The sequence below is a fragment of the Salminus brasiliensis genome, chromosome 17 (assembly GCF_030463535.1).
Source record: "Salminus brasiliensis chromosome 17, fSalBra1.hap2, whole genome shotgun sequence".
In the NCBI taxonomy this organism is placed as follows: Eukaryota; Metazoa; Chordata; class Actinopteri; order Characiformes; family Bryconidae; genus Salminus; species Salminus brasiliensis.
The window spans coordinates 26,111,877-26,138,701 of NC_132894.1; the positions used below are offsets into that span (position 1 = coordinate 26,111,877).

The 26,825-nt window shown below is 44.0% G+C and overlaps 1 protein-coding gene across 7 annotated transcripts in view; it reads right to left on the bottom strand.

The window, feature by feature from the left end:
• sox6 (SRY-box transcription factor 6) overlaps positions 1-26,825 on the bottom strand; it is a 151,802-nt gene that overhangs the window by 106,782 nt on the left and 18,195 nt on the right. For 5 of the 7 annotated variants that reach the window (XM_072659796.1, XM_072659799.1, XM_072659795.1 and 2 more), the window contains 2 exons: positions 23,670-23,740; positions 12,723-12,773 (listed from right to left, as the gene is read on the bottom strand). In XM_072659796.1, the coding sequence (XP_072515897.1) occupies positions 12,723-12,766 (44 nt within the window). In that variant the 5' untranslated portion in view covers positions 12,767-12,773; positions 23,670-23,740. The remainder of the gene's footprint in view (positions 1-12,722; positions 12,774-23,669; positions 23,741-26,825) is intronic. The other 2 variants (XM_072659803.1, XM_072659802.1) reach the window with 1 other exon arrangement.

Here is a 26,825-nt window from a genome sequence, read left to right on the forward strand (position 1 = left end):
TCTGCCTCTCTCTCTCTCTCTCTCACACACACACACACACACACACACACACACACATTTTCTCGCTTTTTTTGTGAGACAATCAAGCATTGTTAGGGGACAGAAAAGCAACTCTGACAGATGAAATATAGCGAGGGCCTCTCTTTGAAAAAACAGTAAACAAAGCAGTATTCAGGGACAGGTCCTTTCTGTCATTTATAAAGTTAGTTGTCTTTAAAGCACTGGACTTTGCTTTGAGTGTAAAAAAAAAAACACACAGTATGCCATGAGGATGGATGATGGGGCTTTTAGGGGGGGGGGTGATATCACAAGTTTGTTTTTTAGGAGTGATACAATAAGCTTAATAAAAATCAGTGCTGGAAGAGGAGAAAGTAGTGCTGGGCCATGTGTATTTAAGTCAATACACGATTAATTTAACATTTTACCTCAATTATGATTACTGAACAATTGTATAAGCAGCTCAAGTTGCTCCGTTGGCTCAATGTTTAAATTCTCCTCCATGTTGCAGACCGGATAGAGTGAAGTCACGTGACTACAAGGGCGGTAGTATGTTTTTAAGGAGACAGTACATGAAAACACACAGTGGGGAAAAAATGAACAGAACTGTAAAACTGTTTAATAACTTACACTGGCAGGATAACGTTGATCATTTGTTGATCATTGAACAAAGGCTAATAATGAGGGAGTCATTTTGCAGTGACAGGAATGGCAGGAGATTTGGACAAAATGAATGGTACAATGAAAATAACGTGGCTCCTCTAGCAAGCAGCAGCACTGCCTTCAGCCAGGACTTCGTGTGAGGTCATCATTGGCAGACAATGCCCAGAAGAAGAAGAAGAAGAAGAAGAAGAAGAAGAAGAAGAAAGAACTGTTGGGCTGGTACAAGTGCCATTCGGACATCTGGAATGCCAGCATACACTGGCTGGCTTTCTCCAGCAACTATTCCACTAATTCCTTTCTTTCCCAAAAATAGGAGGCCTTCTCACCAGTCTGCTCACCCAAATTGGAAAATTTGCAGCATCTAATGCAAAGAAAAGCAGTTTTGTTCCCTTCCATTCTCATCTCATAAATGAGATTTCAGTGGGGGAAGGAAAATTCAGGAAATTACCTTCAACGCTGCTTTGATTAGCTGCTCTATTTTGGGGCTTTTGGGATGGACAACAGCTCATCAGTCACCACTAGCCCCAACCCTAACTCTTCTCCAGGCCCTTTTTGACAGTGCATTTGTTCCATTTTTTGCCTTCTTTTCTTTTCTTTTTTTCCCCTTTCCCCTTACTACTGTCGAGTCTCTCTCCTCGGGGTGATCGGGTCCACTCGTAAAGGACAGTACAATAATTGTAGTCCTGTAGGGACTTTTTCTATGACATAAGGTGCTAGAGGGGCGGAGAAGAATAGAGGATGAGGAAAGACAGGGAAAAGGACTGGGGGATGGGCGCAGGAGAAGCCACATTTCACAGGACATGTCAATCGGAAAATCAAAACAGTGGTAGTTCATTTGCTCCACCCAGATGAGGCCATGTTAAGAAGGCTGATGAATCGCGGGGTCATTCAGGCCACACCTCGGCGATTTATGATTAAGCCTTATTATTTTGGGGGAAACTGACATTGATTGCCAACTCAAAGCATGGAAACCAATTCATCGGCCCCTGCTGAATGGAGAGCATGGGCAATGGCGTGTGGCCGGGGTGACAGGTCAGACAGGAGGGCTGAATAAAAAAAAAAAAACGCCCAACTAAATGAACATGCTTGACACCATGGCCTGTTTAAAGGTGGTGAGAAGTTAGCCACATGATTGACAGCCAATACAAAAAAAGTGGGAAGACTCCTGCGAGAGCAGGAGCTCTACCGTTGATCGGAGTAATTGCCTTAAAATCTGCCTTAGCAAAGCCACAGACAGGGCCTTTTAGCAATGCTAAGATGGGGCCAGCTCTATGAGCGGCACCCAAAGAAAAAAAATGGTAAATGGTAAAAAGTAAAATGTGAAACACAGTGAAACACAGCTCTAATAAAACCAGGAGCTGACAGATAGGGTTCATGAGAAAAAAATGTGAAGCGGATTCCGTTCCAGCCAGGAGAACAGGCACGTTAGTGAATTAGCCGCTGACTGATACAGAAAATGTCTCACCCGCTCACCATTTAACCAAAAGTCTGACCACTTGCTTTCTTGCCTCTGTTAGCTCCCCCAGCTCCCCCGCAAGATGAAACGGCACAGTAGCCTCTTAAAAATGCTCAAAACAAACTGGGGAAAAATCTCAGACAGCAGTCTGCAGAGGAATAAACCCCATATGGTTAGTGAGCAGCTCCCTCAGGCCTGTGCCAATGGTAGCGAACACTCTCCTCACTGCTCGGTAACATGATCACCAGTGCAGCCACAGGGAGTTAGTTGTCAGGAGTAGTCATGTTGACTAACACATTCGTCTGTACCTCTTTTTCTTTCTCTCTTTCTATTCTTTCTTTTTTTGTTTTTGTTTTTCAAACCTCCCTTCTTTTCCTGGCAGGCACAGACGCATGCGTCACGACAAGCTTTAGGAATGAAATCATTAACTAAATTGCTTTCTTTTAAAAAACCGCGAGTGTGTGACAGGGGTGGTGCGTATCTGTCTCTGGCTGCTGGCCACGGCGCTCTGGTTGTGCGCACAGACCGGCTGCAGCCTCTGTTGTGGTTCCCCACCACCGCAGCCTCCTGCTCTGTGCAGCCGGCACTCAGTTTGGGGGCTCGTCCGGGACCAATATGAAATGATCGGGTAATCTCGACCACACTCCTCATCTTCCTCACTCCGCCAACAGCACAAAGAGGCCCTTTGTGTGCGCCTGCATGTGTGTGTGTATATGTGTGTATGACTGCATGTGTATACTCAAGACTGCCTGTGTAGATCATCATTGCTGAATCCATCAAAAGCATATTAAATAAACATACGTTTTGTGTCAGGGATTGAAGCCATTCTGAAGAGGACTTCAGTTTGTCAGTTAACACTCAAACTCACGGGGAGGAGGGGGCAGACTTAAGATTTAAGGGTATTTAATATTTACAATGTTCGTCCAAAATACAAACCAGATTATTGAGCGAAGCACTTTTAATGCTTAAACATAAGTCCTGAATTTGTCAACTCTGGAACCTGAATCCAGTTTCCACTCCTGGAGCTTGTAGTCATTATTAGGTTTGAAACTCAGTGACCAATCAGTCACCTCAACAGTTCATTTAACTACCACTGATTACAAAATCCAGGGCCTTTCAAAATGATGTGTAGTCCAGCATGAATAACATGACTTGTAATTGTTAAAAGTAAGAACCAGTAAGAAAGAAAAGAAGGAAATCAAAATAAAAAACAAAGCATATACTGTGGAAAAAGTAACAAATGCAATACAATGAACTGCCTCTGAGGAACTGACACCCTATCATTCCCTAGAGGTGAATAATACATTACAGGGAGCCTATCGAATCTAGTCTTTGGTAACATTGTGTCTGTCTAGCTCAGGGAGGCTTAAATAAGCAAAGCAAACAGAGGGAAGGTAAATAGCTAGTGAAGGCCAGACAAATATTTGATAAGCGGATAGGGACTGGGGCAGTGCGGGAGCCCTCCCACAGCCGCTCTTCTCTCTTCTTTTCTTTCCATCCCTCTATCCTTTGCTTCACCTCTCCCTCTCTTTCTCTAGCAGATGTGTCTTTCACAGCCCATGGAGAGTGCAACCAATCTGCAAACAATAGCCAAGCGCTGACAAAGGTCGCCTTTCGCAATACGTGTGTTATCAGAGAGCTGAAAAACACAGCGACCACGCAGTAAGACCATGCCCACCACACACTGTCCACTACCAGAGGGCACTTGAATATGTGGATGTGTGTCTCTGTGTCTGTGTGTGTGTGTGTGTGTGTGTGTGTGTTTTAACCATCCACTACAATACGGCTCAAGCCCTCTTAATAGGCCCATTACACAAGTTTAAGCTCCTTCTTTGACCTCACATTAAGCCGGGAGTTGGTGTAAACAAGTGAAATCCTATTAACCTAATAATATACATGAAGCGGGCTAACAGTGGCCAGGGGTCCAGGCAGCTAAAGCTGCTCAAAGAGTCTTAACTACAGCAAGCCAGTTCTGTCATAGCCGCTGAAAGTGGCACGGCCCCAGCCTAAGTCTTTTTGTGCACTCAGACACATACAGGGTCACAAGTTAATCTCCCCTAGTCATTCAGTGCTCACCTGCCCAGACTGCAAGAGGCTGCTGCTTGCAGTTGAGAGGTGCCTGAAATCCGCATTTGGCCTGTTTTAAAACAAAGTTAATGTTCATTAAAGATGTCATTAGCTAATTAAAGCTGTAATGTACTACATTCCGAGAATCAGCCCATGGTAAGATCTTACCCGGACGCAATAATGCCTCCAGCCGTTGTAAAGTCAGAAGTGGCCCTTGCTTTTTCCTTTTTTCCTTTTTTCAAACCCTCAGTAAAAATTTCATCACCGACGCTTGATGAGCTCATTTCGTTTACTGACTTAGTGCCTCCTAACTGTTCTCCTTGTCATTATGGAGCGAAAACAAACTTCAGAATTCATCTTTTATGAAGCCAACTTCTAAGTGTTTCCACTTGAAACGAGCGCTATATTATTCATAAAGGTGCTGCGGTTTAAAGGCGACAAACAACGCCTTTTATGCAGTGTTATGAAAGCATAATGCCGACAGATGCTAGCTCAGTTTTCGTTCTGGTGTCACCACACCAGCAAATGGAGACAGTTTTTGGGTAAATATTTAACAGCGAGCCACTTAGGCAGATACAATGCAAAGTGTGTGAGTAGTGTGCGAGGTTGAATCTGTGCGTGACTCAGAAAACAGCTCCGCTAAGAGTCATTTTTTAAGGATGTGATGAATAAATAAGAGACAGCCTGGTGCATATACACTGTATTTTTTGGGGGGTGGGCTGGGGAGGTCTTTGTGCGAGTGTGTGAGGGTATGGATGTGTGTTCCAAGGGTGATCTGCCTCTGCTTGAGGCACACATGCATCATGCATTTAAGGAGCTTGAACCCTTATCTGATGTAAGGGTCTCCCAAGGAAGTCAAGACACTTTGAGTGTGATAATTAGAGTTATGCATATGTGTATGGGTCTTCGGGTGGTCCTAAAATCCCTGTACACACGTCAGCGGCTGGGCAGTCCAAGAACAGGGCTGCGGGCTATAAATGGCTGCTCCATGCTTGTGGCTAAAAATACAGAGGGCTTCTCTGTAAGTAAGTCCTGAATTAAACACAACTGGAGCTCCTGACAGTGATTCAAGGCAATTTTCGGAAAAAAAAACTTACCTTATACCTTCCTAATACATTTGGATCAGATTTTAAAATGAAACATATTTACAAATTAATTGTAGCACAGCATAGCTTAACCTAAAGTAACAAAGCTACATTAAGCTACATGCTTCTACATGAAGCTGCATGCTTCTGATACCTTCATAAATAAGTGCTTTTGGATCTTCTCTTGAAAGCAATAGAGCAAAGTAAATGCACTTGAGCAAAAACAAGAGGGGAATCAGTGAAGCTGGTGACTGACAGCTCAGGTAATCCAACACCAGCACTTGGCTGGACCCTTTACTCTGAGAGGGAGGCTTTATCGAGACAAGAGAGATCATTGCTTTAATCATTTTCACAACTGTCTCTCTTTTTCTGTCTGACTCTCTCAGTAATCGTGTCTGTCACGTTATGAGCTTAGGAGTCAAGTGCAGGGTGTGATCGCGTGTGCGTGCGTGTGTGTGTTTACATGGGTGCTTTAAAGCCCCTGGTCTTTTTAACCGTATGGAGCGTGAACAGGAAGGGGAGGGTGTGTGTATGTGTGTGCGTGAGCGCATGCAAGTTTGAGGAGCTCAGAGGAGTAAGAAGTGCAGTGATTACACACCAGACCTGGAGGTTTAGCACATAGAATACTCTGTGCAGTGCTAGTGCAGTCACATTAAGCTCTGTGGTCAGAATTTCCTATTCCATTCTTCTTCTCTCTCTCTCACTCTCTCTTTCCTTATGTCTCTCTCTCCGAATCTCTCCCGCCCTCCCGTTCACCACAATAACGTCACAAAGCGGGCCCCGTGAGGATGGTGGTCACGAGCGTCGGGGGAAAATACCTCATGTTGAGTAATCCATAAACACCCAGTGCCTCTGCCAGTGCACACAGCTTCCTCTAACTGTTCAGAATGCGCTGGTCAGTGCGGGCAAGGCCTTCAAAAACGCTCCAGCAAAAATCCTGGCCAGAGACTGAGAGTGGCAGCTGCAGCAGGGCCTGTCCCGCCACACATACACACACACACATACGCACAAGCACAGAACGAAACAAGGCCAATCATAATTGGACTGTGCGAGTCTTAATTGAGTTTCCCCCCTTTTGAGCGCGCCATTATCTCGCTAATGACGTCCACTGGCCCCTCTCTCTCTTTCCTCGAGTGGGTCTTGAGCGAGCCACTCGCTTTCCTACAGTCAGAGTTAATGCACTATGAACAGTTACACCCACAGTCATCAGCGATCTGCATATTCAATAACTTCCGTAATTACATGAGCAATTCATCAGATCCTATCTGATTGCGGAGAGGAAGAGAGTCAACGTGAGAGCAGGAGAGAGAGAGTGAGAGAGAGAGATAGAGAACAGGGCAGAAGGGGTCTGATTCCTGGAGGACACAAGTCTAATCACAAAACCAACATGATAATTGAAAGGCTTGTGCGGCTGTCGCAAGACAGAGACAGGAAGGAAGAAGTGCTTGCGGCTTGAGAGAGTGCAAGGCTGCAAGAGGGAAAGAGACTGTGTGAGGGATGCTGATGGATGGAAGAAAATAGCAAAACAAAAGGAGAAGAATGAAAGAGTTGGAAGGCAAACTCAAAAACCTCCTGAACTGCACTGTGATGCTTCGAACCTGCTGAGGAACAGATTTTTTTTTTGAGGACCTCTCAAAGTCCTCAGCTAACCTCCAAAACCAGTTTGTATAATATGTAGTGTGCTCTTATGAAAGAGAGCTCCAAATGAAAGCAAATATGGGATGGTCAATTTTCTGATAAAAAAAAATTACATGGTGAAAAAATTCCCTAAAATAGGAAGGAGCAAAAAAAGGGCTTTTGTGGAGTGCTCCCAGCACCTGTGTCTGCCCTCGGCCACAGAGGCCTGCTATTATGTTTGCTTAACCATGAGCTTTTCTTTTTTTCCTCCTCTGCTAACATCCTTTTATCAAATTATGGATAATCTTATCAAATATCTCCATTGAAATCTGCAGCTGAAGAGGCTGCTGTGGAATTTTGTCGGGTTTCTGAGGACAGACAGTGGCCTGACATTCGTAGGAGTCCTTCTCCCTGATGCATCGCCATGTCCGTTTCTCAGATGGCCCAAAGATTAACTTGAAGATAAAGCTGACGACGAAGATGAATCGTTCCTCACCCCCCTGTTTCTCTTCTCTGCCTGGCTCCACGTAGAGCGGCCTGCTTTACAATCTCTCCCATCTGCTGGATCTCATACTTAGCGATAATTAGTGATGCCAAATTCATTAACCCGAGCTGCCATTACAGTGGCCCGCACCATAAATTAGCTTAATGTGAACAGACATATTCCAGTTGTAATAGGGGATATAAAAGGTGAGGAGAGCCAAGCTGAAGCCGAGACTGTACATCATGAGCATATTGTCCATGACAACGGACGATAATGGGTCCTGCGTGCGCGAACAATGTTTTCTGAAAGGCACTGGGGCATTTGAAAGAATTAAGTATGAGGTTACTGCCGAAACCTGGACAAGAACAAGCATCTAGTAAGACTTTGGGAAATCGGCTTGTCAGCATGACCCTCTTGACTTCCTACTGCTGAATTGGAGTAGTCCTTCATTATGAGCGACCCTTTATTGTTTTATCAAACATGATATGTTTATAGTTTATTGTTTTATTAAACATGATATGATTACATTCATATTCTGCCAGATTAAATGCTACGTTGAAACAAAATGCCAGACTCTGGAATAATATTGTTTGCGGACATGTACCTGTTTTTGTTGGCCGCCACCAACAAAGGGAGGTGTGTATGCAGGCGGGTGAATGCACTGCACTCCCAGTTACCAGTGTCCGAGGTGCCAGAAACAAATGAAGAAACCCGTCCTCTCCCCCTGCCCTCCCTCTCACTGTTCTCATCTCCAGCTCAGGGAACAGGGATGGAAAAGACTGGAACCTTTCCAAACAGCATCTGACAGCTACTTCTAATTGGAGGAGTTATTTTTCCTCCAGATCTCTGGCATAAATCTAGTTTGTGTTTATTTAGAGTCAGTTAGGAACAAGTAGGTTTTGGCCATGCGGGGCTTCTTTTTTCCTGCTCACTGAATTGCATCAGTCCCCCTTCTCCCCCTTCTCCTCCTTCTCGCTTCTTTTCCTCTTTCTCTTCATCCGTCTCTCCAGCGTGTGAGAGTGTGAAGAGAAGTCTAGCTACAGGTTCCATGTTGGTGTGATGGCAGTAGACAAATGGAAGTCCCAAAACAAACTGCTATTGTAAAAGGAGATGTCGACCTTTGCTGTCCTTGGATTATGCCGTGACCTCCTCGTCTCCCTCTATCCCCCAGCGGCCTTGCCTAACAACTCCCGGCAAAGAGCCTATTAGGCCAGGATTCCACTTTGTTGTTAAAAAGGGTCTTGTCCTTTCAGCTCTCTACCACCCTCTCTCTCTCTCGCTCTCCTATTTTTTCAAGCCAAGGTGGTGGACGAACACAAGTCCATTGTTCCCCTCGCAGATGGAAGTTGGAGTTACTACGGCAACAGCGCTAATCCCCCTTTTTACCACCTTTCTTCACATTATTGGCTCATCAAGTGCCTACCTTTTAACTCGGGAGCTAGATGGAGCCAGCGGTGAAGCTCCCTCCGGCTAATTAGCTATGATTCGCCCTGGACAGACAACATGATGAGCTAATCGAAAATTTGCAAAATAATGACGTACCGGGAGCAAGTATTCCTTTTCCTGAGGCCCTGCTCTAAGAATAACAAGAATGAGGCCATTATCGAGCAGCGAACATTAGATTGCTGCCCTGCCACCACAACAGAGAGCGTAATTGTTCCAGTGTTGTCCACACAATCAACAACCTATTGTTGGTGACTTGAAAAATAAAGGCGCAGAGAATGGGTGCCATGATGATTGGTCCGCTCCGCCATGCAGGGCCCGAACTGAATTGTCTGGCAGAGAAGGTCCTTGATAGACTGCTGCTTCTCTCAAAGGGGGTGTGGATGAAGACAACTGTCTGGCTTTTTGAGCGTGGGGGGAATGTCCCTTTCTCTTTTTGTCCTCTCTTTTTCTCCCTCTCGCCGCTCAAATAACCACCGATCCGCATTAGGCCACCACTATTCACGGCCTGAATGGGCTGGAGGCGTGTAGGCCCATCTTTTGGACAGAAGGATGAGGTGGCCCCTGAGCTGGAGCCAGAAGGATCTGTGGCCTGTGGTGGTTAAACGGATCTAAAATCAGGACTTGCCATGTACAAACTGGTCTGGGTCACACATTGCTAAAAAAGCCTAAACTGATCTTCAAACAGTGTTTGAAGTGTGGAGTACCTAATGAGTAGAGGATTAGGTTAAAACAATCTTACTTCAGCCTAAAGCCTTACTTCAGCCTAACGGAGACAAAACACTGGATGATTTTTTTGCTTTTACTCCTCTGGAATATGAGTGGACTTGAGTGACGGCAGTAAACAAAATAACTAACCATACAGAATAATATCAATTAATCATGAGCATGCATGACTAACAAGCGAGAGTCCGGAAGTGCTGGAGTCCGACTAAATCACAACACATTAAAAACGGAAAAGTCTGTGAGCCTTCGAATCTAGGTCGTTAATCGTACTAGTGTGAAGGCTGAAGACAAACTGAGATCAGTGATGTGAACGTGGTTAATGATTTAAACCCACTGCTTTATATGTATATCCATGTAATTGCTGGTCTGAGAACAGTATTTTTTTTTTCCTTTTCTTTGAAATATGCTTCATTGTGAAGCTAAGCCAGGCCAGGAAGGAAAAAAGAATGCTAAGTGGGCCCCCTTCGCCTAGTCAACCTTCAGTGGGCTTCATTTATCTTCATCTTGTTAGACTAAATTAATTAACAATCTCGCTGTTACACACTTTCTCCTTTCATTACATCAAATAATGGCAGGGATGGAGGAGGAGGTCCTCTCCTCTGGGATTAGGACTGCAGCTGCTGGAGACATCTCTGTCTCTCTCTCTTCCTCACTCTCTGTAGCACACATGCAGATTCTCTCAGATGCACACATAGTTTTGATCATTGAATGTTTTACCACACTTATCTAAGCACATATATGAGCAATTCGTTCCTGGTGGAAAAGGCCATTTTATCTTTCACTATTCTATTATCTATCTATTATCATCTATTACAAATGTTCAAAACAAACAGTAACACTACACATAGGGATGAGGTCTGTAGTGCAGAATTTGCTCTTTACAGCACCTCAACATGCGTAGTCAAAAAAAAAAAGGCCGATCCTAAAAAACTACTAACTTTTGATACCTATGTTGAGGAGACTGGAACACGGAACATCTGCTTAAGTTCTTTAAAGAGGCAGAGGTAACATCTAAATAATCACCCATCGCATCCTTCTTGACATCCCTGCATACAAGGCTACTGAAGACTCAGGCTGAGTAAAAAGGCAAAACCAGAGTCAAAGCCCGGCTTTAATCTCTCCCTGATTGTTGAAGCCCCCTTTCGTCCAATCCGCCCCTGTGTGTAATATCTTTATACCGCCGCCTCTCATTTAATTAAAACAGACACTGACAGAAGGATGTGGATTAAGGAGCCGTAATGATGCATTTACTCCAAATTAATCACACTTGTTCTTCTCTGAGTAATGACTTTGGGGAAAAAAAGAACAAAGGCAGGGTTATTACGCAGGCTTCCTTCTAAAGAGGGCATAGTGGTTTCTTAGTACGCGTCTGGCTGCATGCGCTTGAAGTGCATGGACCAATCAGCTGTGTATCAATGGGGTGACACTGTCCTCCACCATCCCCTCCACAGTTATCGCTCCAACTGCCTCGGCCTTCAACAGGTGGTCACAGTTAAAGACAATCCCTGCCCCCCATTCTGTGGCATTAGAGAAAGAACTTGGACAGATAAAGGCGTTGTGCTTACTATAATCCCAGGTCCCAGCAGTGATCTGACTGCCAAATGCTGACACAGTCCTAATGTTGCATAGCACTTAGAGTAGACTTAAGAGTTTATGTGCGATGATCGCATTGTATGCTATGGTTTCTGAAACAAATATACATTCATAACTCTCTTATATAATATGCATACAGACTTACCACTTACAGGTGACTTCAATTACAGTAAGCCAAAAAACACTTTCCATATTTATAATTATATATAATTATAAAGAAGCCTGTACAGCTATGCTTAGAATATCTGGTTATTTGACAGCCATGCAGAAGTGACACTATTGTTTGACCTAGGCCTGCCCTAGGACAAAAGCTGTTGGCTTCTTGTGGCCGTGCCAAAGGGATCAGAGCCAACGTCACCTGTGAAGCTCTCTCAGGATAAGTGGGTCAAGCCAAACCGGAGCAGCGGTCTTGAAAAGGGCCACAAAGCAGGTCTTTTCACTTCTCTAAACAACCAACTGTTCACTGCTGCACTGCCTGCTATTGAGACTAATCATCTCCCCGTATCCTGATGTATAGAAGATTAGCGTGCACTGAAATAAGATGCAAGTCACAGAAGAGGCGATACAACTAAGACGCAATACCAACACTGAAAGGAAGCCGAAGGTAGAATTTGTCGTCAAAATATGTCTCCATTCTTCATGTAAAAAGAAATCATTATCTAAAAATCCTCCTAAGATACATGGATCAATTGCTTTTTTAGATAAAAAAAAGTCCTCAAAAAATCAAGTTGCATTCATAACAGCATAATGTTTTTACATTTGTCTAGATTCCAGTAGATTGGGTAGAGAGCGCAGAAAAAAATGCTGTTAATTTAATCAAATAAATGACCTTTTGAAAAAGAAATCAAAGGGGATTCATTAGCTTTAGTAAAGTTTGGCTGACAACAGCTTTGAAAGGCAGATGCTGCTACTGCTTTTAATGAGAGATCGCTAATTAGGGTTGCTACTAGCAATTCAAGACTGGGGAAGGTGCTCGGCACAAACAGCCCAGTGGCTAACACACTCACTGTTATTTACTTCCTCTGTGTAATGACAGGCACAAATTCTTAATTAGAACCACAGGAAGGTGGGGAGGGCTAGAAGAAGTGGAGGAGGAGGGGGCAACAACCTAACTGGTTTTGATTTGGTGGTTACAGCACAAACATACATCAGGTCCAACTCGGACTGACCTGGCCTACTGGCGTGGGATGAGGAGAGAAAGGGATGAGGGGCTGGGGTGGGGTGGTGTGGTGTGACAGACACGTGCATGCACTACGCGGAGTGAAACATGTCTTTCACTCTGTGACTGACGCAGGGGTGGTACACACTGTGAGAAAAGGGGCATGCTTTCAGTCTGACTGGCTACTGAAGCAGCACTGCGAGCATGCCGGGGGTTACAAAGAGAGTCTAAACTAACACTTACATGAACATGAACTCTCATTCACACACGCACACACACATGCGCGCACACCAACACACAAACACTCTCCTGGTTCATAGCTAATGCTAGGTGTTATGATCCTGGAGCTGTGAAAAGACAGATGAGGTTTTTTTTTTTTTTTTTTGCCCCAGAACCCCTGAGGCAACAACATGAGAAACTAAAGCAACTAACCTCAGTAAAAAGCTGCTACGCAGAAAGCCCTCCATGTTCAGCATTTGGGTTCTGTGGCAGGAGAAATACACAGAGAGCCATTGTAACTCAGCACAGCATAGTAACTTAGGCATAGCAACTTGGCATACAACAACAAGGAAAGGGAGAAAATAGACAAAACATCCAACATTTCTCCGAAAGGAACATTGCTCATCCTCCAAAACTGAATGGAAGAACAAAGGCACTTTTGGCCATCTCCAAAAAGTCCGCTCCTCGTCTCGCTGCAGAAGAGCAGCCATTTGTCATTAGCATACATGGTTTTCCAGCCTCAAGCTGATGATATGTTATCGTATGCCGCTTGGATCCCTGGGCTGCGCTCCTCCCTGCGTTCTGCTGAGAGAAGCGCGTGGTGGTCCAGCTGCCGGCCATGTGTGACGGGGCCTCGGCAGCTTCTGAGAGCGTGACCACAGGGGCCCACACTGGGCCGTCACTGAGCCAACGCCGGGCCCGCAGTCAGGCCACGCAGGTTTTTTTTAAGGGGAGGAGGATGTGGTCATGATGTCATCACGCACCACAGAAGTAGCTTGGCTGCTGAGAACCCTCACGCCGCAACTGTCTGAGGCACATGTTTCAAAATCGATCCCAGGTGTTTTCCATTAGCCCTCATTATTGATCTTCAGATAAACATACACACATACATACAATACACTTACACATAAACTGACTGTGTAACTCTGTGCATTTTATGTGCAATCTACGGAACAAACTGCTACCCAGAATTACGAAGTGGTCTTCAGAGAGAATATGAAGGAATAGGCCAGTTCCGGTAACAGAAAAAAACTCTTTTAAGTACGTCCTAGTGTGTAATTCAAATCTTTTTTACCGCATATTAATCCTGATAATGCTAATAATGTTACAAAGCTCCACATTCAAATGACTCTTCATCCTTCAGTTCACATCCAATAGCTCATAGAGCCACAGCTGGAGATGCATATCCAGAACTGCTCCCCCCCTCCTTAAATGCAATGCTGCAGAAGCCAAATTCATCAAGTGCTGAAACTAATTAGCGATTTCTCTCATGTTGTTACACCCCGCTCCCTCACCCCTATCCTCATCATAAAAAAGACACATCAGAGCAGAAAGACACCCAGTGCTGTGCGTCCTAAATGCTTTAACTCGCAATGACATGGGCGTAATTTGCCCCATGTCTCTCTCCTCCCTTTCCTCCTTTTCCTCTCTTGTTCTCAGTCTTTCAGTCTGTTTCTCTCTCTCTCTCTCTTTTTCTCTCTCTCGCTCTCTCTCTCTCTGTCTCTCTCTCTCTCTCTCTGGCTATGTGGAGCAAGACAAAGCCCTGTGAGAGAATGGAAAGAGTGAGAGCAGAGAACCCCAAGGACATGGCGCCTTTTGGGCCGGCCAGCACTTAGCGAGCCGACAAACCTGTGAGGCCCGCTGGGCCCAGCCCGAGATTTTTCTCGCAATCGAGTGTCTGAGGAGAGAGAGGAGCAGGAGGAGGATGAGGAGGAGAGAATGGGCCATGCAAGAGAGGGGTGTCAGGCCACACACTTTCGGAGCGCACACAACCCACTGCTGCCACAGCAGTGACAACGCGAGAAAACAACAGTCAAAACGCTACCGAGCCAATCAAGCGTGTCTCCTCACTGCTTGAAGGGAGTGTTAAAAAAACACACACACACATATCACACACTCTCATTCTCCCTCACCCTCTCTTCTTTTGTTATCGGGCCAGCCTGAAGACAGCAAAAACACACATAAGCTGACAACGGACACCTTTTTTTTCGAGAGCGGCCACTGAAGAGAAACGGGAGACTCTTGGGTTAAGTGCAGTCTGAAAGAGACGTGTGGTTTGTGCTGTCTATTGAACATTTCACAGGAAATGAAGGGTAATGTGCATTCACCGACATGGGCATGCAGAATTATGCGCAACATGTCCATATTCAACACGGCTGAATGTATAGAAGCTATTATGACAACCGGTTATTAGGGGTAGCTGGTGCCGTGGTACATTTGATGATGTGATTGGCTGGTATTGCTGAACGACAGCCATGATCCATAATGTCTGCTTACACTGTACATATAGAAGATCTGCCTTGAGTTGTTGAGCAGTACTCATCGGCGCTTGTCCATGGTATGCTCAATAAAAGAGACCCCATCATTGTACCTGAGACTTCTCTCTCTTTCTCTTACTTTTTTTTCTCTCCCTACCTCCCTCCTTCCCTCCCTCCACCCCTTACTCTGGCTGCTGTATTTCCTCAGCTTTCTGCCTGCTGCCGAAAGCCCCATTGTGGTAATGGAGACAACTAAGCGCGCTGTGCATGGGGAGTTAGGTGCGGTTTGGACACTGAGCTGAGGAAAATGTGACTGAGCCACATTGTATTTGCTCTTCTCCCAACATGTAAGAAAAAACGAGAAAGAGAGAGAGAGTGGGTGAAGCAGCAAGTCTTAAATTTAGAACAGGCCTCGTTTCAAGGGCAATGGTTTACTGAATAAGAAAAGGAGGAGGATCGACATCAGCGCTAAAAGACAAGCTCCGCACTCCCTTTCTCTCTCTCTCTCCCTCTTTTCCCCCCTCTCCTTCTCCAACGAGGCGCCGGGAACCTGCCAAGATCTGCCCGTGTCCAAACGCTGAGGCACTTGCCATCTGCAACAAATGTGGTCCATTAAAGCAGCACCATATGGACAACAAGCCCTTGCTATTAACACGGCTTCTGCATGTGCTCCCCGGTACACCCCCTCAACACACAGACACACACACTCAGAACGTGGTGCACAGTTTCGAACTTTCGGTCAAATTGACTGATCACATTAATGCACTGCAGAAGAGCGGGTGTGTGGGCTCTGGCACTGAGATAGCAAAGCCGGCGATTCCGTTATTAGACGCCTGGGCTCATTTTATAAGGTGGGAAATAGCTTCCATCCTGGGGCCTTCTTCAATCAGCATTTAGTGGATGTTGAAGGCCACCAGTGCTCTATGCAGAGTAGGCTGGGGACAGCTAAAACCACTTGGACTTGTTGGTCTCTCATTGCTTTTAAATATAGGTCAAGTACAAGAAATATGTTTTGAAGCCAAGGCGTATGCATCAGTTCTTCCACAAAGACAATGGCTGAGTCCATCTACAGAAGTCAAAACCCAAAATCCGGACCGACCCAAAGGACGTGTGGAGGGATATTCCATAGCCAGGCCACAACCGTGACAAGACCCTTCCTCTAGGAACTTTAAATAGACAGAGAGAGAGGGTGTTGATGGGACCACACCCATAGACTATAAAGCCCTTCTCTTTTTGGTGTGTGATGACGCCAAGGTTCTGTCTTCTGTTCAACTCCCTAAAGACACACACACATGCAGTGGGCCACAAATCAATTAGACCTCTGCAGCATTCACCCAGCACAGAGGTTTGCACTATTCCTATTTGTTTGCTTTCTCCTCTGCCACAATTAGAGTGAGGGGGAAAGAGAGATTTTACAGCCACCCTCTCACCCCTGCATATATCAAATGTCCTTTTTTCTAACAGAAAAAAAAGCAGGTGTGTTTCTCTCTCTTACCTCGTCTCTTTTCTAACAAGCAGGTAATGCACAAAATTAGAATGCAGCAGATGGACACCTCTGTGTCCTCATGCTTGACAAATGCGGGAAAATGGAGAGATAAAATGTGTTAATAACACAGTCCACCTAATTATGCAATCACTGAAGCTGACTGGCTAGCACTTGACCGTTCGGTGAGCACAAAGAGCAATGAGGTAAATATCAATGGGAAAGGAGAAAGGCTTAACTGAGGATGTCGAGAGTGGTTTAGACCTATGACACAATGGCATATCGGAGGGCCAGTGGTGCTTAATCCTATCTATTATGCTCATTGAGAAATCATCTGCACTGAAAGAAGTCAGATTAAGCATATCTTCTTCAGAGATCAGGACGATATTAAGGCTCCCTTGTTTCACGGTGATTTGATTTATTTTGAGACATAAAACCAGAGCCTGGTGTAACTGCCTCACTCAGAAATGATGACTGCTTTTATTTCAGACAATTAATCAATGATTCCAAAAGATGGACAGGGATAATCAGTCCTGATAAGATCAGATACCACAAATACATGATCAAATTCAATTCACTTCAATTTGTTTTGTAGTGTGCTTTTCACAAGATGAAAAAAGAGCCAATGGGGGGATCATTCTCCTCTGGCTCACGCCAGACAGTGGCTGTGAGATTACAATACAGTTGAACTCTTTTTATTACATTTAGCAATGAGGGGGGATCCCTTATTCCTACATTTAATGTATCATTTAATAGATCGGCCAAAAAGACATTAATAAAAAAGGGAGGACTTTGTAAGCAATAATTTGTCAGGTGTGATCCCATACAGGGTTAAAAGTGTGAATCTCCTCACTGTAGCACCTGAGTGTTAGCACATGCTGTATTACCATGAGACTGAGGTGGAGACATAATTTCCATCTGCTCACTCTAGGCAGTCCCTTTTCTGGCTCACAATAACCACACGAGTAACCCCCGTCCTGGGCTGTGCACACACGAACAGGGGCCAAGGAACCGGCCTTACTGTCCTGAGACCAGCAGAAATCGGATCCCTTTAGCACAGCTAAAGGGGTGTATTTAAAAGTGACTGATGACAGTCTAATTAAATTAGCATTTCAGCTCCTCTCTGCTGAGCATGGAGAGGTGTGAAAGGGTTTTGACAGTGCTGGGATCTTACAAGGAGGAAAAAAAAATCCTTCCATCCACAAAATCTCACTCATGGGTCCCCCCTCCTCCACTTACACATAGTCCCCTGCTCACATGCCATCACGTGGGAAGGAAACATGAAAGTCGAGAGCATCGCAGAAGAGTAACAGCACCCTCCTCGTCCCCCAAAGCAGGCGCGCACACACACCACAAATCCCAAAACTAACTATACCTTGACTACATATGGCTTGTGTCCCATTTCCCGTCTCACCTCCATCTCCCTGCTCCACCCCACCGAAATGCCAGCGCTGCAGCGCTGCCACATGAGTAGTGAATTAATTTGTGCAAAGCACTCCGACATTAGGAAGGTGTGTTGAAAGGTGTCTGCTCATGTCTCAAATTAAACGCACTGCTGGTCAGCATTAGCGCCTAGGCACCACAGCACGCCTTTCTCAGACACTCAGGAGGCAAGGGAGGGAGCAAGAGAAAAGTGGGGGAAAGAGAGAGAGAGAGAGAGAGAGAGAGAGAGAGAGGGAGAGAGAAAGAGACTGGATTCGCCTGTTCACACTGGAATAATTAGAACATGTCAGGAAGAATTAATTTCCTCATTTTTCAAAAGGATACACAGAAATTACCATGTTATTATATGACAGGGTCCCTGGGAGAATTGTATTAAATTTGATTTCCAGCGCAGCCCACACAACAAATTAAAGTCATAAATAAGATGGAAAGAAGCGGGGCACGGAGCATATGTTTATGGCAATGAGTGAAGCCAGGGGACCAGAAACAACTATCTTCATTTCATTTTATTTAAATCAGGCCGACACCGTGTGTCTGAATGACAGCGCTTGCTAATGGGGCTCGGATTAGGAGCTCCTTGATATTAGCCCAGAGATACAGCCACTTAGCGTGTTAGACACCGCACACCTTCCTCGCAACCTCGACCAGCTGAGCTTCTCTCATCTCTAATGGACACATTACCATGGGCTCACTAAATTACAAGCCCCTCTTCCAAAAAAAAAAAAAAAAAAAAAAAAAAGGAATCTTGGTCTCTTTGCTTGCGTTCAAGCAAAAATCAATTAAGACTTGGAGGCAGTTTCTCCTTTCACAGACTCTTTGGTGGATACTTTCATCCTGGTGCCCCTTAAGTTTAATTTGAAGCCTGGGCAAAGCTGAAAGAGAGCGAATAAAGTTACAATGTAACAATGTTAGGCCATGTCCAAGTCAAACATTCGCAATTCATTTGATGTGTCCACGCACTAGCGTGATTTGAAAGCTGAATTATGTGAAGGGCATTATGTCGATTTAAGAAGGCCGTTTAGAAGCAGCTGGCTGAAATGTTATCACGGTCACGAACATAGAGAAAAGAGTTGTTTTTTTTTTTACTTTTAGCTTGGCAGCCGTTTTATTTCACCATTCAAAAGGACAAAACTGTGTTGAAACAAACAAACAAAACAAAACAAAAATCAATGAGAACACATGTGTGACTGAACTCTCAAAATCGCAATAATTCAAGGGTGTGTAAATTCAGCTTTGGAATTAGTGGCTGTAGATGTAGTTCTGAGTATTGATACAGCACTTTCTGGAGCAATTTTTTTTTTCATATGAAAATGATTACAAACAATAAATTGTATTAAGTTGTATTTAATCATTTATGAGTAGGACTGTCAGCATATGACAATACACAAAATGGCTGCTGTGATTTTCATAGTGAAAATAAATGCCTACGTTTTGGTCAAGGTTACTGGGGCTGTGTTTATAGCAGGGAAAAAATCTTTTAATAAATGACTGCTTTGTCTCTACAAAATCCCTTGTAAATGGAGCCTTTTTAGATGGTATGTTCTATTCATGACTTTGTGTCTGTGCATGAAGCATACATGTGCATGCTAACATTGAAAGTAACCAAAAACAATTAGCTGGTTTTGTCTGGTTTTGCTTTCTTAGAAACAGACACTTTTTCAAGGTTAGCCTTATTCAACAAATATTCACAATCTCTAATGTAAGGCCAGTGAAAGCATTCAGATAGTATAATGGTTAGAAGAACAATAATTCAGGATTACTGTGCCATGCCACCTTCATCATACACCCCCAGCCCTCCGAAAGAGGTTTCAAGGCCCTAAGACTTCTGCTCTCTTTGTGGGGAAGCATAGGAAAGGGGGCTCTGTAAGTCTTTGATTAAGGCTTGTTAGTGTATTACAATCCAGGCTTGTCAAAGAAAGACAGACAGACAGACAGACAGAAAGAAATAAAGAATGAAAGAAACAAAGAAAGAAAGAAACAAAGAAAGAAAGAAAAAGAAAAGGAAAAGATTTTTTTTCTAAACTCTTTGGGTATGGACGTCATTAGACCCAAGCACTCCCCTGAGTCTCACAAACTTTAAATAATTTGTGAATCAATTAACTCACGGCTCTCAACATAACAGGAATTTCACACCCTAGGGTTGGGGCACATTATCAGCTCTGGAGGATTCATGGCGTTTTGAGAGAAAAGTTCATGGTTGAAATCATTAATTCATTTTACAGGACTTTTAGTTATGCATTACTCTCCCCAGCTGTTGGAAGCCTGGAGATTAATAACATGTTCCACAGTCCGGCTGTGGCTGTGTAGAGCTAATAGGTGGAACGGCTATACCTTGAAAGGAAGGAAGACAGCCAAGTCTGTATTAGGTTTTACTCTTCGAAGAATTAGATAACGCACATCAAGCCATCAAAAGAGCAATATATCAAATAAACCTTGGAAGAGGCCACGGCCCAAGCTATGACAGCCCAGTGCCTGAATGTTGGGTTCAATTAAGAGTGATTCAGAATAGTGGGAAATGTCAACTGCCAGATGACGGTTCCATAAGCACACTAACCTGGTGTTTTAGACTACACCAGTCAAAAGTGTATCGGGTATGTAAGGTAGCAATGTCTGAAGAGGGTTCAATTTCATCAAGGGGGGGATCTTGAAGGACTTGGTAAGAAATGCTCAGCCAGTAGATGCTGCTGTTGGCATGTTTCAGTCGAAACCTTATGAGCACTAATTGGAAAACTGATGGATCCTCTGGTCTAAATACTTCAGTAAGGAGCCCGGCCATTTCAGAAGCCTTGAGAGCTTAGAGGAGTCCCTTTCATTACAATAATTCAATTTCCAACAATTAAATCTTATTCTAAATTCACAGTGATGAAATTTTATGTTCCTTTGGGCCTACTGAGTAAGGGGAGGAAAAAAAAAACAGAAGAATTTCAGAGTGGTTGATGAAATTAAAATGCCGACCCTTATTGAACATCTTCTCAAGGTGAGGGTCAGTTTAGAACTGTATCTGGGGAAGTACAGATAATGGATGAGAAAATAACCGTCCAAAGGTTATTCATTTTCATTAGGGTTCCTAGAGAGCTGTTTATTTATTTATTATTTATTTTTCCCCTCGCAGGAAAAAAAATAAATTCCTGGAGACGTTGGCTCTACAGAGACATCAGCGCCAAGACATGCTAAATGCAAAATGACGGAAGGCTCCGGTAGCTTTATTAGATGAATGGCACGCAAATACAAAGAGTAGATTTTGTCTATTCAGGCGGGTGCCAGCACCCGCATCCTCAGGTGTTTCCAAATGAGTTCACACAGGAGTGATTAAACCATGGGCACAAACAAGCCATACGTTTGCCCAAATTACTTACCGCCTCGTTTTGTGATTAATTAAACATGCAGATTAAAGTTGCAAAGGAATTTAGATTAATGAGCGTGCAAGGCCTCGTTGATAGGAGCATGTGGGGAATCCGACGGGTGCTTCTGAACAGTCCAAAGTAAAGGAGACAAGAATTCACATGGAGCCCGGGCCACTAGGGCCCTATGTGGACTGCTGCTTCCTAATGCATACTGGCAGCTTTAAAATAACGCCTTCCTACCGGGAGGCCATTGTGAGCTAATATGCTTTCAGTTAGCTCAAAGCACATGAGAATTAAGGTTATTTCTCCAGCTATGATCAGGTGTATATTTATTACTTCGTTCTCACTTTTAAAGGCATCTTTACTGTTTTTGACAGGGGTAAATACAGTACAGTACAACTGTGAGATGCCAGCCTCTCCCAACGTGGCGCTGCAAAGCACATTTGTTTCTAATGTTACGTTCCAGTAGAGTAACTACGTCACTCTGGTGCTGCAAGTGTAACTTAATTTCATCCATTCTATCATCGCAGCACTTCATGCTGTATGTATCATGGAAACGCATATCACAACAGCACAACACAGAGGTGAATGGGCTGTCAGTAGTAGGTAGTGTGTGGTAAAGTGCAGTGACTATTGCTTTGTGGGTGAGGGTGAAAGTATGTGTATGTATTATTTAATGACATTATTCTTGTTTTATGCTTTCTGTTTAATTGATAAGGTAGAAACTTTCTTGGGTCACTGTAGCACAATGACATGGGAAATGTATATATATATAAACGAAATATGGGAATATCTCTTTTATTCCCTCTCTTTTACACACACACATACCCAAAACCTACATGAAGTACAGTACAAGGCTTACACTGTTGCCTGGCTGCTGGCCGCCTGCCAGGGCATAGGGCCGATGTTTGCTGTTCTAAGTCAGTGGCTCTTTCACCTTTCTTCAGCCCCACAATCAGTGCCTCATGCCCAAAATAGAGACCCGACCCTGCAACTTATCAATGTTAATATCTGTGTTCGCACAGCCTATAATGGGACTGTGCGGGCCACAGCTGCTGCGCGGTGTTAGTTGCTCCCAACATGCTTCAAAAAGGTAGGACATGTAACCCCATCCCACGCATTCAGACCAGCTCAGCGCAAGCCCTGCATGGCAATCCTGCCATAATGACTTGAGCTTGCCAGGGAGTAACTGCTAATATCCTTTTAAAAATTCCAGGATTCAAACGTATGTTTACAGCATCTGTGTACACCAGGATGAATAGTTTAGATGGACTGACATGAGATAGTAGCACAAAAGAGCCCAATTAGTGTAAAACACTCTAAACTGCACTTGATTCTCTCAATAGCTCTCAATAAGAGAGCTATTAATTGAGAACTAGTCACATCCCAATTTCTCCACTGATAACGTGACACATGATATCTTCCTCCGCAGCGGCTCCCACAGCAGCACAGCTATTTGAGATGCACTGTTAGTTTAATAAAGGCGGGCCGGCTCTCCCCCCTGAATGACAAGTCTGGCAGACAAAGGTGGTAATCACTCCTGGTCCCTTTGTTATTTCACCATTCAGCTCAGGCGAGCGAACCCACACTGATCTGCCTCTCTCACTGACAGCCATTCACGGAGGACTTAACATACCACCAACACGCTACGAGCAAGAAGAGGGGAAAAAACACAGGGCCAGTGAAATAGGGCGTGTTGAGCTGAGCTGAAGCTGGTGTTTGACTTAAAATCACAGGGATAAAGCAGTGGCATTAGTGAATGGCCATGAACTTTGAGGTGGGATATGCCATTCTCCCTGGCATAATTATGCAGGGTCAACAGAGGTGCTTTCCTCACATTAATATAAGTCTGTCCTGCACCTCATATTCAACTGACATTTGAAAAAAGATTAATGTGAACTTAACTTTCGAGGCGCTTGTTTGCTCAACATTACCTAGAGCAACACTTTGCCAGATATGATCTTTATTACTGTGCTGGAAAGAGAAAACTCCCATTTAAGACTTATTGTGGCACTATGCGGTGGCTGTATGTGGGCTGTTTTCGGAGACCCTGCCTGCATTTCTTTAAATGGGGCTCTTTCTTCATTGCCCTGAATGCTCTTATTGAGAGCGACTGGCGGCCATAAACTACCAATAACATAGCCCTCATTAGCATAGAGAATAGGTTTGCACTATATGCACAGATGGAGGTGTGTGTGCATGGGTGTTTGCATGGAAATGGAGGGAAGAGCTAACCAACCAAATCCACGCTTTTTTTCTCATTTACTGAGACAGTGCAATGTTGTGATAATTCCGTCTAATGTTAAAATTTCGTCAAGCAATTATCATCTCAGTAAATGTTATGTGTATTGGTGATGTCACGTTCTGAGAAGACGCATGACAAATCCCAAGGAACATCATGTGTGAAATTCTTTTTTCTTTCTGTTTCATTTTCACATGCGTGTAAGTTGATTTTTTTTAATAAGCTTAATTCCGGCAAAGACGTTAAATAATAAACTGATTTTTACTTTTTTTTTTTTTTTGTAATGACTGAAGACGTGCAAAAGTGGGAGAGAGACAGTGACAGAAGAGGAAGCAGAATTCACTCAAAAAGTTGGCCAGGGACACATAAACAAAAATAGACTGTACTTACGTAAACAGAACAACTTTATCCCCAGCTCCCAGCGATCACTGGTAAGTTGATTTTGAATTCATGAAAATGACCTAAAATAGAAAAATAAAACATAGTCAGAGTTTATTATATTTTCATGGAAAACCTTTATTTGTTTTTGAAACTTCGGAGTGAGAATGCCAGAGACCAGATAGAGTGTAAGGGGGGGTGGGGGGGTGGAATGAGGGTTTGCTGTCTGAGTGCAGAACAGGAGAGCAGAGAGAGAGAGAGAGAGAGAGAGAGAGAGGGAGAGAGCTGGTGTGGGCTCAGAGCAATCGCAGCTGAAGTTAAACAGCCCCCATTGCTGTAAGGCCTCAAGTTATTCTCCGTTTCCCCGAGGGACTCGGCCCTAGACAATGTTTAGAATCCACTTCTCTAATACCTCATTAATCTGTCCCTGCACTGTTTGATTCCACTAATAAATGGCTTTTATATAAAGTGCTTGCTTTATTCAATCCCTCGCTCGGCCTCCCTTCCGCCGCGCAACGCTAATGATTTATTTAGCACACCGGCTCGGCTAGCTCGAGCACGTCTCTTCAAGTCCACCAGCAGGCTGGCGAGAGGACCACGGGGGGAAACACAAACAAACAGACGTTTTTTTGTTTTTTTTATGCGAACGCGCTTCGCTTTAGCCATTATCTCAGCAAAAGTTTGACATAATGTTTCCAGCTTTTCAGCTGTTTGCAGAAAATGCGAACAGAAGGGGAAGAAGGAAAAAGTTCAGTGGAAGAGATCAAATGAAATAACGAAATGCAGCGAGACATGGAGAAAGGAGAAGGGAAGACAGAGGAAAAAATGAAAGGAAAAAAAGGAGCCAGGCAAGTGCACAAAGCTCACTGATGTTCATTTTTTCACATTATTCTGTTTTTCACAACAAGCCAGGATCTCATTACCAGTTGATTTATACAATTAGCCTGCCTTGGCACCGCCAATTAAACAAGGACACAGGGGTTTAAGGTCACAACTAATTGATCTGCTTGCAATTTGTGCTCCCTCCATCTCTAGCAGTGAAAGCAACGAGCCACCAAGCTCTTTCCACACAAGCTGTCTGAGGACCCACATGCATAGGCATTTGGAAGAGTAGGAGACGGGGTTAATAGAATAGAAGCTAGGACGAGGTTCATGGTCTCCAATGGATCCAAGTGTGGCGACCTTCAGGATGAAAGTGACAATTGAGACACCCCCGTGTGAATGGAAAGCCGTTGTCAACGTAATAGCACCTCTGAGCTGGAAGCCTGTTCTGAACTCTCAGAGGAGCACTGCCTGTGTGTCACCGCACACTCTCACAGCTCCTCCACTGTGCAGTCTTATACACATACACACACACACACACACATTTCTGATATACCACCAAGACTTACACACACACAGATTTAGACATGCACACAGCAAACTCTTACCAGGGGTGATAATTCTATAAACGCTCCTCTCCTGTAAATGTATTACATATGCCTAATTCCTGTTGATTTTTAATAAAAAAAGGGCCTTTTTAATTGCCAGAGGGAGGGGGTAAAATTAACAAGAATTTGAATTTAAAATGTGATGGTAATTGAGAGAAATGACGAAAGTAAAAAAAAAACACACACACACACACACACACACAAGAACAAGGAAACACTTTACATGCATGCCTTATTTAAGCTAATCATTTGTCTGGATAAAAAAATCTTTTGATTATGAATAATAAGACAATGATATTACAAATAATTAAACCAGTGCAATAAGCCCTGGAGTGCAATGAAAGTAAATGTGACAGCCTATTGTAGTGGTAAGCAGTAGCTCATTTCCTATTCTGGATTAAGCAGGCGAGTAGAGAAGCCGTGCAGGACTTCCCTCATTCAACCCCTTCCCTTCCCTAATTAGGCGATCATGGAATCATTAAAAAGAATTCCAATCAGCTCCAGCCTGCTTTTATTAGTTTCCCAACAGTTTTATTACTGAATCATTGTGTCCGCAATTACTCCTGTGGCTTTTTCACTACAGTTGTTTTTTTTTCTTCTTCTTTCTGTCTCGACAGGCACAAGGAACTGATAAAAAGACCACAAGTCTAACAGAGAGGAGAAGCAGAGAGAAAAAGAAAGAGAGAAAAAGAACAGAGCGGTGTAGGTAAAGACAACGAGAATGAGACATCCCACCAACTGGCTATAACACTTGGGTAGGGAGGACTAGCCCTAGCCTTGGCCTTGGGGGATGGTGCAAATGACCAGCCAAAGAGCTAATTCCCATTAACCTGCATGAGAGCTGGCAGGGGGCTGCCACACGTTACTGATCAGTCCCCCAGCAAAAACAACTTTATTTATCCACATTCCCCACTGCAACAGAATGAAAGATGGATCACTCCGAAGGAAAACAGTTTTTAAAAAGCCCTAGATGTTTCAGAGAGGTCGAGGGGCGAGCGCATGGCTTGTGCTGGCAGACCTTATGTATCCACTATGAATGAAACCAATGCACACCTCCAACAAACACACTGCCATAAACTCCATGGGCCAAAGAACACAAACAACGTAGTAAAAAACAGTGAACTGATGTCCCACTTCATTTGTGAACATATGCCTCCTGGAGGTGAGGTTCAGGCCATAATCTTTTTAAATCCGTTCAGTAGCCATTGCCCAAGGAGCAGCATCTGAGATTCCCTCTGAAATCAAATGAACCTTCAAATTCCAGGCATGTGTTCATCTACAGTTGGGGGTCCGGGCTGATCTAATTACTGTGCAACATAACCACGCGCTGTGTCTTTGACTATCATATGACAGTGCTATGTTAGTGGCTAACCCTCTGTAAAATATACAAACAGTGGCACACTCTGTCACAGTGGTCGCACTTTTTAAGCGGCTTGTTTTCAAGCTCTCCCACCCCTCCTGAGCAAGGAGAAATACAGTTACTGTACAGTTACTGTACAGCAATATACTTATAAATGCGTGATAAAAAGCAGGTGCTTTTAGGAGTCTAAAACTGTGCGCCAAAGTGGTTAAACCCAGTGGCCGTCACCCATTCGTCTAAACTACTGAGAAAGGGGTATAGCAGCCCTGGTGCTTCACAACCCAACACGGAACATTTTAAATTGCACCCCATCACCTAAGCTTTATTCGGGTCTTGGAACCTGCAGAAAAAGAAATACATTACTTCGATATACTATTT